Source organism: Delphinapterus leucas, chromosome 19 (assembly GCF_059928025.1).
Source record: "Delphinapterus leucas isolate spDelLeu-1000000601 "Yukka" chromosome 19, BTC_Dleu_Yukka2, whole genome shotgun sequence".
Taxonomy (NCBI): Eukaryota; Metazoa; Chordata; class Mammalia; order Artiodactyla; family Monodontidae; genus Delphinapterus; species Delphinapterus leucas.
In genome coordinates this window covers 22,387,418-22,401,518 of record NC_143147.1, presented here as the reverse complement: position 1 = coordinate 22,401,518, position 14,101 = coordinate 22,387,418, and the positions used below count along the sequence as shown (strand labels likewise).

At 41.0% G+C, this 14,101-nt stretch overlaps 1 protein-coding gene and 2 pseudogenes across 1 annotated transcript in view; 2 read left to right on the top strand and 1 right to left on the bottom strand.

Moving 5' to 3' along the window:
• NUFIP2 (nuclear FMR1 interacting protein 2) overlaps positions 1–3,605 on the bottom strand; it is a 28,938-nt gene extending 25,333 nt beyond the window's left edge. The window contains exon 1 of the mRNA XM_022595441.3: positions 3,212–3,605. Coding sequence (XP_022451149.1) covers positions 3,212–3,491 — 280 coding nt within the window. The 5' untranslated portion in view covers positions 3,492–3,605. The remainder of the gene's footprint in view (positions 1–3,211) is intronic.
• Positions 1,488–2,811, top strand: LOC149744829 (uncharacterized; annotated as a pseudogene).
• A 4,364-nt stretch (positions 3,606–7,969) lies between the features above and the next one.
• On the top strand, positions 7,970–13,951 carry LOC149744828 (small ribosomal subunit protein eS1 pseudogene; annotated as a pseudogene).
• The last annotated feature ends 150 nt before the right edge of the window (positions 13,952–14,101 follow it).

Here is a 14,101-nt window from a genome sequence, read left to right as displayed (position 1 = left end):
TAAAAAAGCTATGATAGCCAATCAAATCAAACTTTTGGTGGAAAAATTCTATGAAACAGCAGAGATCACTGCTTAGGATGTTTTCTAAAAGGTTCTTATTTTTCTCCAGAAAAGCAGAAATTTCGACAGAGACTCTCAACATTTTTTAACAGATACAAGTTTACCGGTGCACAACTCTAGACCAATGAGAACTATATATACCATTTAACATACTAACAGGCTAAAACAAAGGCTTGTACCGTTGGGCCAATTAGTCATAACTTTTCAGATCTCAAACATAAGCAGTCTTAAACACAAAAATAAATAAATAATCCAAAGTCCAAACTAGTTGGACCAAAGCCAAGACTTTAAAATAAAATTTTTCCTATTTAGTGGCTCTGATATCAGAAATCACCAACTTAAAAACCACCCAGAAGCCACTATACTTCTGCCCCCCAAGTTTTAACGACAAAAAATATTTCTCATTTAACCATATAAAAATTTTCCCATGGCAACTTTGTTGGTTGCAAAAAGTCTGCCGAAGAGACATTTTCTTTTAAAAATTTAGGTATTGAAAGAAAATGTAAACACTATAGAATTACTGAGAGAAATCAAAAGTCTCCAAGTGCTTTTATTATTTAGGGTTGCCATGCTAAAGCACCTAACCCTACTTCAAAAGGACTCAGCAGAACTGGAGTTCTGATAAATCTAGCTTTTGGATTAGTATCTGAAATTACCGAATGAATTTGCATTTGTCCCTCTCTTGCTCCCTCTTCTGGATAAAGAAAAATTGTTACTCTTTACAGGTTTATGGGTAATGGGTCATAAAAGCCCACCTCCACACGTTACAGACACATTTCAAAAATCCTCACAAGTTTTCTTAATAAATTAGCACTATGCATGCTGAAGCAACAGTGGTGTGACCAGGCCACACAAGAAGAGCTGCTCACCCCAATTGTTTACATTCTCTCAGAACTGCTAAACCCAGTTTCCCCTATTTATTCCCTTTCAGGACAAGACAAACTATTATAATTTGAAGGATGCCATCTTGAATGGTTCAGGGGCTGCCCCCATAAGTAGAGAGGAGTCCTGCAGGAGTATATTAATACCTGACAGACAAAACTGAATTTTCCAATCTGAACTGTAATGCTGCCTTATAGTCCAAGTAACCATAGTAAGATTTTTTTCACCTGAAGTTGAAAAAAACCTAACGTTAAAAAGATCTAGTATTATATAGTTTCTAACAGTTTTTAAACTGTTCCAAATCCTTAGGATTAAATACTCAACAAATTTAATGTTCATTTCTACTGCACACCATCAGTCCCTACCAACCCCCAAAATGGAAAAGCTGACATTCCAATTTCACTCTTCAAGTACTATTAAATCTGCAATAGAAAAGCAGTTTTTCTCCAGTTCTCAGTAACTGCTTATATCAAATTTGACACGCAGGATTTAACATTCATTCTCCTACCGTTTCAACTTATAAAGAACCATTATTTTTTTTAATCTGCGTGGTTATAAACTTTTAAGTTCATTTCTTTTCAAATGTTTTCTAAAACGACTTTTCCCCTCAATTTAACATTTGTTACAAAGAAGAGTTTGGGGATCCATATCGGTTTTATAATCGGAAAACACCTTTCCTTTCTAACATGGAAAAAAAGTCTCCTCCCAGGCAAGATGGTAGTGCACCAACCTCATGGATGAGCCACCTCGGTTCACCCTTAAGGGCAAGAAAAAGGGGTCAAAAAAACGTCGCCCTCTCTACCATTCAATCAAACATTTTTCTAATCTCTCTCCTCAAAACCTCTGCCCAAGCCCGGAAAATAAATGTTGGGGTGGTTGGAGAGAGATAGAACAAGGTTTTTTTTTGTAAAAATGAGCTGCTAGAAGGAAAGGGCCCAAGTGAAAGCCTGAGAGGCGGAGTCGTGAGCGAACCTGGCAGGAGACGAGGTTCCTGTGGCAGAGAAACTCGTGACCGGGGAGCCTGGTTCCCGCTGGGTACCCCACCCGGTCTTCAGGCACCGCCTCTACCCAAAATGTATCCCTCCCGCCCCCCCGCCCAAGCCCTCCTGCCCCAGGAGCGCTCGCGGCCGCCGCCCGCGGCCTCCTTCTCCCTCAGCCCCGCTTCGAGGCCGACTCCCCGCCCCGACCGCCCGCGCCTCCCGCCGCACCCGGGAGCGGGAAATGCGGCCGCCAGCACGCGGGGCCCGGTGCAGGCCGCTCCCCTCGTGGCCGCTTCCCTCCCCCACCCCAACCGCCCCCGCCCCTCACCCCAGGGACCCGCCCGGGGCCGCGCGGCCGCCACCGGGTTACACAACCCGGCCGGCGACGGGGGGAGGGGCGGCCTCGGGCCGGGGGCGGCGGCGCCCCCGCAGGGCGGGAAGCGAGGTGACGCCGGGGGGGGATCCCCAGCCACCCGGCTCGGCCGCGCCGTGCGCCCCTCGACACTCTTCCCCCTCCGCTCTTCAGTGGGCCGGAATCGGTGACAGGAATCGGCTTCCAACATGGCGGACAGGAAGCGGCCCCGCGAGGAGGAGAGAACATTCCAGCCGCGCCGGCTCTGGGGGGAGCGGGCCCGGGGCGCCGGCCTCGGGGGGAGCCGCGGGGATAGGCTGCAAGGTGCGGTGCCCGAAAGGGGCGTCTAGGGGTGGAAATGACCCGAGAGACGAGGGGTCCCAACCGCCCCCCCCAGACGGGGAACCCCAAGGCCACAGGTGGGCTTGGGGTGGCGGGTGAGGGAGGACACTTCCTCAACTCTGCCCCCCCTACCCTCTCATCGCCGTACGCAAAAGGGTCTCGCGACGCCACCCGAGTCGGAATTCGCTAGGCCTTCCTGAGTTACACCCGAAGGACTTTCCTGGGGGGGCGAGGTTCACCCCCAACTCAGGGCCCCCAAATTAGGGTCCCTCCGGGGCCGCAAGAAAGTAAACGAGAAAGGAATATAAGGCTAGACTTCCAAGGCCGACCCTCCGGGTCTCCCTCCAGTCCGGGCCGGGAAGGTCACACTGGCCTGGTTGGGCCTCTCCCATGCTGAGGAGAAGAGGGCGCTGCAAACCCCGGGGCCCAGCCCGAGCTTTCGGAGAATGAAAGGGGGCTTCCCCAGACCCGCAGGACACGGACACACACGCACACACACCCTGACCCTGTCCGCGTTTCCCCGATCCAGCCCCACCCCCATCTCCCCTACCCCCCACCTCCATCCCCCTTCCCCCATTCGTCCTCCCTCCCGGACCTGTTTTCTTCTTCGGCGTTTCCTGGTGCTGCTGGAGGGCGTGTTTCTGCTCATGTTTCAGCGGCTTTGGCTGGGCCTTGGGGCTGCCCTCGGCTCCATGCTGCAGGTATTGGTGAGGCTGCTGGTGATGGTGGTGGTGATGGTGGTTGTGGCTGTGGTTGTAGAAATAATAATGGTGGTGGTGGTGCGACTGCTGCTGCTGTTGCTGCTGGGGGTGATGGTGCGGATGGTGGTGGCTGTGATGGTGCTGAGACTGTGGCTGGCTGGGCTTCTCCTCCATTGAAAGCGGCTGGGACTCTCTAGCTGAGGCTGCGGGCTGCTGCACCGTCAGGATCTGAGACTGCTTCTCAGGGCTCACTCAGTATATCTGAGCGCGTCTCGCAAGCGCACTGGTTAACCGAGCGATTCTGCGAGATTGGCAGCCGCACCCCAGCAATCAGGAGCCACACTGTGCCTCTGGCCCCGCCCCTAGCCCAAATCCTCTTTCCTTCCCCTTAGCCACTGCCTGCTGGCCAACGCCACTTACCCTATGCAACCTTACAGGGCCGGGCCTTCAACGTCAGCACTATGGCTCTCTCTTCTGTCGCTTTCTCTCCTTCACTGCGCAGTCTGCGAACAGCACTTTCTACACTTCTCGCCCGCAAGCTAGCTCATGTTGAGGGCAGCAGATTCCACTGGCGATTCCACTGGCTCTGGGAGCCATCTGTTGGTTTTGCATCTCCTAGAATCTATTGGCTTTTTTTTTCTAAATCCTTTTCCGGGTAACCAGAGGGGAAGCTCAATTCCCTTAACCCTGAGACCACTAAAGGGGCAATACAAAAAGAGGAAATAAATACATTTTAAAAAATACAAGAGCTTCGCAATCCAGTAGATCATTTTGTATTCTGGATTCATTTTGCTTTGTATTCATATGCTAATCTCTTCCTTTCCACGAAGGGATTATAGGATTCCACAATGGGGTATCTGTGTAATTTTCTAAAAGAGCACAAAGGGTTTAAATCATTGTTTCTTTGTAGTTGGAGGCAAGGGAGAGTGGGAGGAATGAAAATCTAAAATCTACACTGAAGTAGGTTTTTTTGTTTTGTTTTGTTTTGTTTTAACGCTGCAGGTGAGGTCAACTGTGGAACTAAGAAGGGTTTTAGAATGTGAAGAGTTTCAAGAGAGAAAGAGGGTGAAAGAGCACTTTAAAAGTTAAGTTAAAAAAATTTTTTTGCATATATGGAAAATATTGGAATTTAAAGAAATACTCGGTTGCATTTTCTAATATTGATTTAACTTATCCTGCATTATCACATCACAGCCTGATTTTTAAATGTTTAGTCAGGACAGTGGTTACTCAGGAAGGAAGAAAACGGTTGTGATGGGGGCACAGGGGTGCACTCTGATAATATTTTATTTCTTGACCTAGTTGGTGATTACACATATATTTGCTGTATAATTATTTCTTAAACTGAATATGTATGTATGTATAATACATTTTTCTCAATGTATGTTATACACTGGATTTTTTAAAATTTACCATAAAATACATAAGATTTACTATTTTACTCCTTTTTAAGTATGCAGTCCGGTGTCAGTAAGCACACTCACACTGTTACGCAACCATCACCACTGTCCACCTCCAGAACTTTTCATCATCAGAAAATGAAACTCTGTACCCATTAAACAATAACTCCCTGTTCCTTCCTCCCCCCATGCCCTGGTAACCGTTATTTTATTTTCTGTCTCTATGATACCTCATATAAGTGGAATCATACAATATTTGTCCTTTTGTGTCTGGCTTATTTCACTTAGCGTAATGTCTTCAAGGTTCATCCATGCTGTGGTATGTATCAATATCAGAATTTCCTTCCTTTTTAAGGCTGAATAATATTCCATTGTATGCATATGCCACATTTTGTTTTTCCATTCATTCAGCAATGGACATGTGGATTGCTTCCTCAGTGTATATTTTACAATTTTTAAAAGTGGCTTGAATTCCTACAGCAGGACAATGTTAAAGGAACAAGAAGCTTAAAAGAAAAAGTTTGTGCTTTGAAATCAATGAATATCAGCACAAAAGCATAATTAAAAGGTAAAAGTCTTTTTCCAAGAGCAAATGTCACTGAATTCAGACAACCATGTCCAGACTTGACTTGTTCTTTTTTTTTTTTTTTTTTGACTTGTTCTTTATAGTGAGGATTTGCGTTGCCTTGCGGAATTTTAAAGACCCCTTTGGGTGGTGGGGGAGTAAATTTACCCCATTTTGAGAGCTAAAACCTAATAATAACACGTTGTGACAGATAAGTCCTTGCTGTTGAATAGTATTGCACCACTTTCCCATCTATTAAAGAAATAAAAGTGTTTATGGAATTTAGGATTATGTTGATAGGGCTTTATATTCTTTTGCTGACTTGGGACGTTTGGTTGAAAATCAAGACTCCCTGAGTCATAACTTCTCTTTCTACATTTTCCACATTATAGCTGCAGGCAAACCAAAAGCACTCACTCCGAGTTTCTGACTTTTCAAACCTTGGCCTGCCTTAGTTTCTTCACACACAGTCATATGAAGTTTAGGAAACTAAGCCTTGCTCTCAGATGCTCTAGTTACTATGAATGTCGCTGTAGTAGTATGGAGAAAGACCTGTGATATAATGTAGGAAAAAAATGCAGACTATCAAATTATATGTACAGTAAGATCATAATCTTATAAAAACATGAATCTTTATTTACTTATTTATTTATTTTGGCCGCGCCACGTGGCTTGTGGGAATAACTATGGAACGACAACAGTAGAATGTGTACCTTTTCTTCTTCCTGATTTTTCTCAAATAGTTTTATGTAAAACATATTTTGAGATTTGCCATGTATTTGAAAATAATAATGCCATAATACCAACCCCCCTTGAAAAGAGAATAATTGGGGGACTTCCCTGGTGGTCCAGTGGCTAAGACTGTGCTCTCAATGCAGGGGCTCTGGGGTCGATCCCTGGTCAGGGAACTAGATTCCACATGCCACAACTAAGAGTTTGTATGCCGCAACTAAAGATCCCACGTGCTGCAACTAAGACCCAGTGCAGCCAAATAAATAATTAAATTTAAAAAAGAGAGAATAATTGGGTCTACTTATTTCAAGCATTTTTATATTTTAAATGAAGCCTGCATTAAGGAAAAAAACACAACAAGAAAATATAGCATAAGTCTGGAGAAATTATGGGTGCTATTTTTTTTCTTTTCTCTATTCTCCAAATGTTCTGTTATGTAGTTACTACTTTTCATAATAACATTATTTATTTTTTTATTTTTTGCGGTACGCGGCCCTCTCACTGTTGTGGACTCTCCCGTTGCGGAGCACAGGCTCCGGACGCGCAGGCTCAGCGGCCATGGCTCACGGGCCCAGCCGCTCCACGGCATGTGGGATCTTCCCGGACCGGGGCACGAACCTGTGTCCCCTGCATTGGCAGGCGGACTCTCAACCACTGCACCACCAGGGAAGCCCCATAATAACATTATTTTTTTTAATTAAAATAATAAAAAATTGAATCTGCACAATCCTTAAAACTCATTTTACACCATATTTTACCTACAGTCAATGTACAAAGTTGTAATGGAGAGACAGGAGGTTCCCATATAAGGTAGGCTAATGTTTTAACTATCACTGTAATCATAATACCTAATCTTTATGGAGCATTTATGATGTGTCAGGAACTGTACCAACTATTTTATCTTTGTTTTCATTTGCAATTCTTTGAGATAGATATTAAGCCCATTCTACAGATGAGGAATTTGAGGCCTGAAGAAGTTAAGAGACTTGCTTATAATTTAAAAGCCACCAAGTTTATGGTGGGGCCTGAAGTAGATTCCAGGTCAGCTGGATAGAAAGAATTTCTAACACTGTCAAAGTGTGATGTACATTTCTAAAATTTTAGTAAACCTCTAAAAAACGTTCAAGCTGTATCATAACCACCATGAAGGTGGTATCTGGTTACCAACAGAGGCATATGTACTATGCAGCTAATGAAGGTTCAGGGCCACTCAACGCACAGGCCCCTCCAGGCCCTGGAGGAGCCCTAGAAATGGTCTCTTGAAAGAGATAGATATTTTTTCATTGTTTTGTAAAAATTTTTTTTAAGTAACATATTTTTGTAATTTTTCCTTAATGAGGGCCTCCCTGCAAAACCTGGATTCACCCCTGTTAATAGTCATTTTTAACAGTCATTTGGGAATCTGACTCAGAAGTGTTGTAACTTCAATAGGTCCTTTAAAAGGTTCTGGTCATTTTATAACACAGAAAAATGTTATGCTATAACTCAAGGGCAAAGAGCAAAATTATATGTATACATTATGATTGCATATAAAATATGAATTAAAGGATTGTGAGGGAACTTGAAAATGAAAGCAATAAAATCTTTTTATTCATTTGTTCATTCGCAAATATTTATTAGGTACTTTTTATGTACCAGGTCTTATGCTTTTTGTTATTTGGGGTTTTTAAAAAATCTGTTTCTCTTATTGATAGAGTTTTAGAACTTGGGTGAATACATTTGCAACACTGTCTTAATTATCAGATGAAAGTCACTTTTCACACACCTGTACTCTTACACTTTGTCTACTTTGACAGCTTAAGAGATACAGAGATAGTTAATTCTCTGGACCTCAGTTTTCTCCTCTCTAAAATATGGAGAATGGGCAAAGTAGCCTCCAAATTTCTTTCTATTCTAACATTCCTTAATCACTATCACTGCTCTTTCTTTCCATATTACTCCTTTATTTCATTATAATAGACTCTACAGCAGCAGAAGTGTAACTGATAAAAATCTAGCTTTTCAACTGTAACAGTTAACTATAACTTTAGAAATTATAATCAGAAACAGAATTATGTAGTTTTGTATAAATGGAAATTGGCTCCCTGATGATAGTTCCAGTTTCAAACGAGGCAAATCATTGGTAACATCCACTGTTTTATTTTGGCAGGGAAAGAATTTTATTCATGTATATTTCCTTTAGATCTTAATATTTTTGTCTTGAGACACTATCTTCAAAAAACTTTCAAAGGAATTGAACGGAGGTATGGGTAAATTAGGTTAGTCTTTTAATAACAAATATGATGTCTTTTCTAAATATGAAAGTTTTTTAAATGACATTTTTCCTTTATGAAAAGCATTATGGGAACAAGTTTGAGGGAGAAACTATAGCAGAGTGGTATGAGTATAAATTTTGTAGTCAGACAGAACTGGGATGGAATCTCTATTCTGAAACTGCTTAGCTTTGTGACCCTGTGTGAGCAAATTATTTAACCTGTCTAAGCCTTAGTTTACTTATCTGAAAAATAGAAGTAATATTAGTGCCTAACTCACAAGGTATAGTGAAAGTCAAATTAGATAATGTAAATAAAGTTGTTGGGTATAGTGTTCATAACATTAGTAAGTGGTACTAGGTATTAAATATTAGTGATACTAAATTATTAAATATTAATACATAAAATTTCAGATATGATATTTCATTAAGGAAACTGAGTTTCAGAAAAATCAATTAGCAAGTTAACCAAGAATAGAATATTTTCCCAATTTTTAAAAAAATAAGCAAATAGCCCTTTTGGCCCTCTGAGCAGCACCATGGCAGTGGGCAAGAACAAGTGCTTATGAAAAGTGGCAAAAAGTTTGCCAAGAAGAAAGTGGTTAATCCATTCTCTATGAAAGATTGGTATGATGTGAAAGTACCAGCTATGTTCAGTATATGAAACATTGGAAAAACACTAGCCAGGAAAACTCAAGGAATCAAAATTGCATCTGATGGCCTCAAGGGTCGTGTTTTTAAAGTGAGCCTTGCTGATCTGCAGAATAATGAAGGTGCATTTAGAAAATCCAAGCTAATTACTGAGGATGTTCAGGGCAAAAACTGCCTGACCAACTCCCATGGCATGGAATGTACCTGTGATAAACTGTGCTCCAGAATGGTCAAAAAATGGCAGGCCATGATCGAATCTCATGCTGATGTCAAGACTACCAATGGTCATTTGCTTCATCTAATTCTGTGTTGATTTTACTAAAAAACACAATAGTCAGAAATCCAGAGGAAGATGTTGGGAATCATGACCCGAGAGGTGCAGACAAATAACTTGAAAAAAGTGGTCAATAAATTGATTCCAGACAGCACTGGGAAAGACATAGAAAAGGCTTTGCCAGTCATTTTACCCTCTCTCTGATGTCTTTGTTAGACAAGTAAAAATCCTAAGAAGCAAAAATTTGAATTGGGTAAACTAATGGAGTTTCATGGTGAAGGTAGTAGTTTTGGAAAAGCTGCTGGGGATGAGTTGAATGCTAAAGTTGAATGAGCTTATGGATATGAGCCACCAGTCCAAGAATCTGTTTATAATTCAGACATTTAATGGTGACAATAAAAAGTCTTATTTGTGATGTTTAAAAAAAATAGAATAGGCAACTGCTGTCCACTAAAATCAATAGTGCATTCAGTAGCAGTCCTCTCTGAGTAGCAGGTTCAAAGTTGACTTTCACTTTCTTCTTTTTTGCTTCTCTATTTTTTCATTGTACATTTAACATTTATACCTTTTGTTTAAAAAAAAATTTTAAAAAAGTGAATGAATTTAACATCTAACTCTCCTGTGAACATTAATCCAAAAAAAAAAAAAAGACCAACAGAATCAGTATGCCATTTTGGATTCCTTTCTGAGTCTTCAGTAGACAAAATGAATTTATGTATGAATGAATCAATAAATATTTAGTTGTCAGTGTGTATAATACTCAGTTTGTTGGAGTCCATAGTTAGATGCATCTAGAAGTTAGATAAAATGTCACTCCCTGGGAATAAAACTAGTAAGACTCAACATAAACTGGATGAAATTAACCACTACTAGGGAATCTAGTCAGTGTGATTAGAATGCCTAAGAAGCTATTAAAATAAATAGTGTAACCATGGAAACTACTGTTATAGTTTTTATTCAATTTTATTTCCCTCCTTATTGTCTTTTAGTGTTTTTAAATTAGTATTTCAAAAGTTATATGATTGCTGTTGTGTTAGTTATTATTGCTGTGTAACAATTTACCCCAAACCTTACTGCTTAAAACAACAAACATTTACTATCTCACAGCCTCTGAGGGTTAGGAATCCAGGTGCTGCATACCTGGGTGCCTCTGGCGAGCATCTGCTTCCAAGCTCACTCATGTGGTTGATGGTGGGACTCAGTTCCTGGTGAGATGTTGGAGTGAAGACCTCAGTTCCTCACTGGTCATTAGCCAGAGGCCTGTCTATAGGGCAGCCCACAACATGGCAATTGTCTTTCCTCAGAGTGAGCAATAGAACAAGAGGGACCTCTCAAGATGAAGCCACAGTCTTTTTGTAACCTAATCTCAGAAGTGAAATCCCATCGTTTCTGCTACATTCTATTCGTTAAAAGTGAATACACACCTACACACAAGGGGAGGGGATCACAGGAGGGTATGAATACTATACTTTCATTAAAGGGATCATTGAAGGTTATCTCAGAGCCTGCCTACTGCAGGTATAAAACCATTTATTAAACTTCTTCTGCTTGCTCATATGTCATCACCTGGCTACATTCTGAATATAATCCCACATTATATATGACTTGTTTATAAGGAGAGTACACTAATCAACACACATAAGTTCCTCATCATTTATTAAATTAATAAATATTTTTAAACACTTGAATTTTGTCACTTGCCAGCCTTGTGAGTGTGGCTAGTGTGATTCAGTCTTCCTAACGCTGATAAGTATATGAACCTAAACTTGTGACCAGGCCCAGGATTGTAGTCTTGCCTTGAGAGGGCCCACCTGAACTACCACAAGGCCTCCTTATGCAATAGGAATGGCAATATAAAACACCTACATGGCTAGTCAGGTTAACTTAACTTGGGTTAAGTTACTTGGCTGTAAGCAAACTTGGATGTAAGAAACATTTCTCCCAACACAGCATCAAATTCTACGGTGACAGCTCTATTAAAACCTACACCTATTTACCTCAAGAACTGGGTAACTTAACATCTCAGTCTAATATCTACTTTCAGCTTACAGAAAGATAATCTGATACACACTCTCAAAATCCTTAGTTACATCTTTTCACATAAGTTAATATTTACTCTTTTACTGTATAAGGTAATAGTCACAGGTTCCAGTGTTTGGGATATGGACGTATCTTTTTGAGGGCCATCATTCAGCCCACGACAGGGCCGTTGTCTGCAAAGGATTTTTAAATAATAGTAAAATTGGCTAAATGTCAGTCCACTTTTTATTATCACCCTATGCAGGCAATTTTAAACAGAGTCAATGATAAAATACTCCCCATGGGGGCAGACCACTTCCAACACCTTCCCCCGCTCTCAGTGTGCCCATACTGAATATTCCAATATGAGCTATTCAGCCTGGCTTAACTTTTCACAGTCAGATTCTGCAAAAAACAATTTGGTGTTTCATCAATAGCCAGCCACATCCCCTAATCTTGGTATGACTGACCCCTCATCCTTCAGGAATCAAGTAAATGTCACTTACCCAAGGAAAATTTCCCTAAAGACCCTTTCTAAACTCAAAGTGCCATACCACCCCTCCCACTTATTTCCTGGATCTGTTTGTTTCTTTCATAGCACTTGCCACACTTTGCAGTTATTTTATTTGTAGGTTAATTTTTTCCCATCTCCTTTACTTGTTTGTAAGGTGCAAGTCTTGTCTATCTTGTTCTCTGAGTTATCCCCAGAACCTAGCACAGGGCCTGGCACATGGTAGATGTTCAAAACACGTGTATTTTCATTGCATTCTCAGCTTGTGTGCTACCAGTAAAGTACATTGGCTTAACATTGAACAAACTTGTCTTTCTTCATCTCATGTCCATTACCCAAAAAGAAATAGCCACTTGTTGTTTAGGACTGGTGACATAGAGAACCATTTATCTCCATAATTCAGAAACACCTTCAATGTCATGGATCTTAGTAGAATTGTTTCTCCTGATCCAAACTCCAACTCGGACATGACCATGAATGTTTTATCCTGAAAATTCACAGAGATATTGTAAGGCCTCATCACAAAATAAAATATAAGTATGGCATTAACATTGTGAAGGGGGACCTATACATTTTGCCAGGCATCACGCTAGAAATGACATGAGTCTAGTCTGTACCTTAAACTTAGCAAGTTCCAAAGATAAATCATCAATTTCCTCTCCTAACCATATGCTCCTCTTAATTTCCTTCAGCATTACTTTTACTGGCACAACTATTCACCTGGCTAGTTCTCCACGCTCACTCTTCAGCTCTCCTTTCTTCTCCCTTTACTCTGTCTTCCTAGGAGATCTCACCCATCTCCAAGTCTAAAATATTATCCCAGGACTTCCCTGGTGGCGCAGTGGTTGAGAATCCACCTGCCAATGCAGGGGACATGGGTTCAATCCCTGGTCCGGGGGGATCCCACATGCCGCAGAGCAACTAAGCCCATGTGCCACAACTGCTGAGCCTGCACGCCTAGAGCCCGTGCTCCGCAACGGGAGAGGCCCCTGCTCCCTACAGCTGGAGAAGGCCAGCACACAGCAACAAAGACCCAACACAGCCCAAAATAAATAATTAGTAAATAAATAAGTTTATAAAATAATAAATAAATAAATAAATAAAATATCATCCCTACAGTGTTATTTCTAATATATGTCCTCAGTCCTCTCCTCTGAGCTCCAGACTCTCAGTTGCCTACTTGTTCTATCTTAGATACATCACAGGCATTTCAGATTTATCATACCCAAAAGCAAAACTGGTTTTTCTTCTAACCTCTTTCTAACCTCTTTCTCTCTGATCTTCTCAGTCTGCAATGACACTACTATTCACCAGTGGCTTAATCCAGAAACCTGGGAGTCTTCTTGGACCCCCCTCTTTCTCTCATCCCCCACAATTATTTCATTCCCAAGTCCTATCAGCTATACCCACAAATATATGCAAATTGTGATGACTTCTTTACATCTCCACTACCTCCTAGTCTAAGCTATTGGTCTCTACTTTCATGGCATTCCTCGCCAAACTCATTTCATGTCACCCTCTCCTCAACCATTGTGTTACAACCATTCACTGTATCTTTCAGTTCTCTGTACAAGTCGAGCCTTAGCACATTCTGTTTCTTCTGCTGTAATGCTTCTCCCCGGCTTTTTCCAAAGCATGTTGCTTCTCATTTTAAAACTTAATGTAAGTGTCACTTCAAAGGCTCTTTTCCTCCCTGCCCTATGTAGTAAGTAGATCACTCCACTTCTACTCTTTTTTTTAAAGATCGAAGTATAGTTAATTTACAATGTTGTGTTAGTTTCTGGTGTACAGAAAAAGTGATTCTTTTTCATATTCTTTTTCATTATGGTTTATTACAAGATATTGAATATAGTTCCCTGTGCTATACAATAGGGCCTTGTTTATTTTATATACAGTAATTTGTATCTGCTAATCCTGAAGTCCTAATTTATCCCTTCCCCCCCTTTCCTCTTTGGTAACCATAAGTTTGTTTTCTAAGTCTGTGAGTCTGTTTCTGTTTTGTAAATAAGTTCATTTGTGTCACATTTTAGATTCCACATATAAGTGATGTCATAGGATATTTGTCTTTCTCTGTCTGACTCACTTCACTTAGTATGATAATCTCTAAGTCCATCCATGTTGCTGCAAATGGCATTATTTCATTCTTTTTTATGACTAATATTCCATTGTATATATATTGCACATCTTCTTTATCCATTCATCTGTCGATGGACATTTAGGTTGCTTCTGTGTCTTGGCTATTGTAAATAGTGCTGCTATGAACACTGGGGCGCGTGTATCTTGTTGAATTAGAGTTTTCTCCAGATACATGCCCAGGAGTAGGATTGCAGCATCATATGGCAACTCTATTTTTAGTTTTTTAAGGAAACTCCATACTGTTT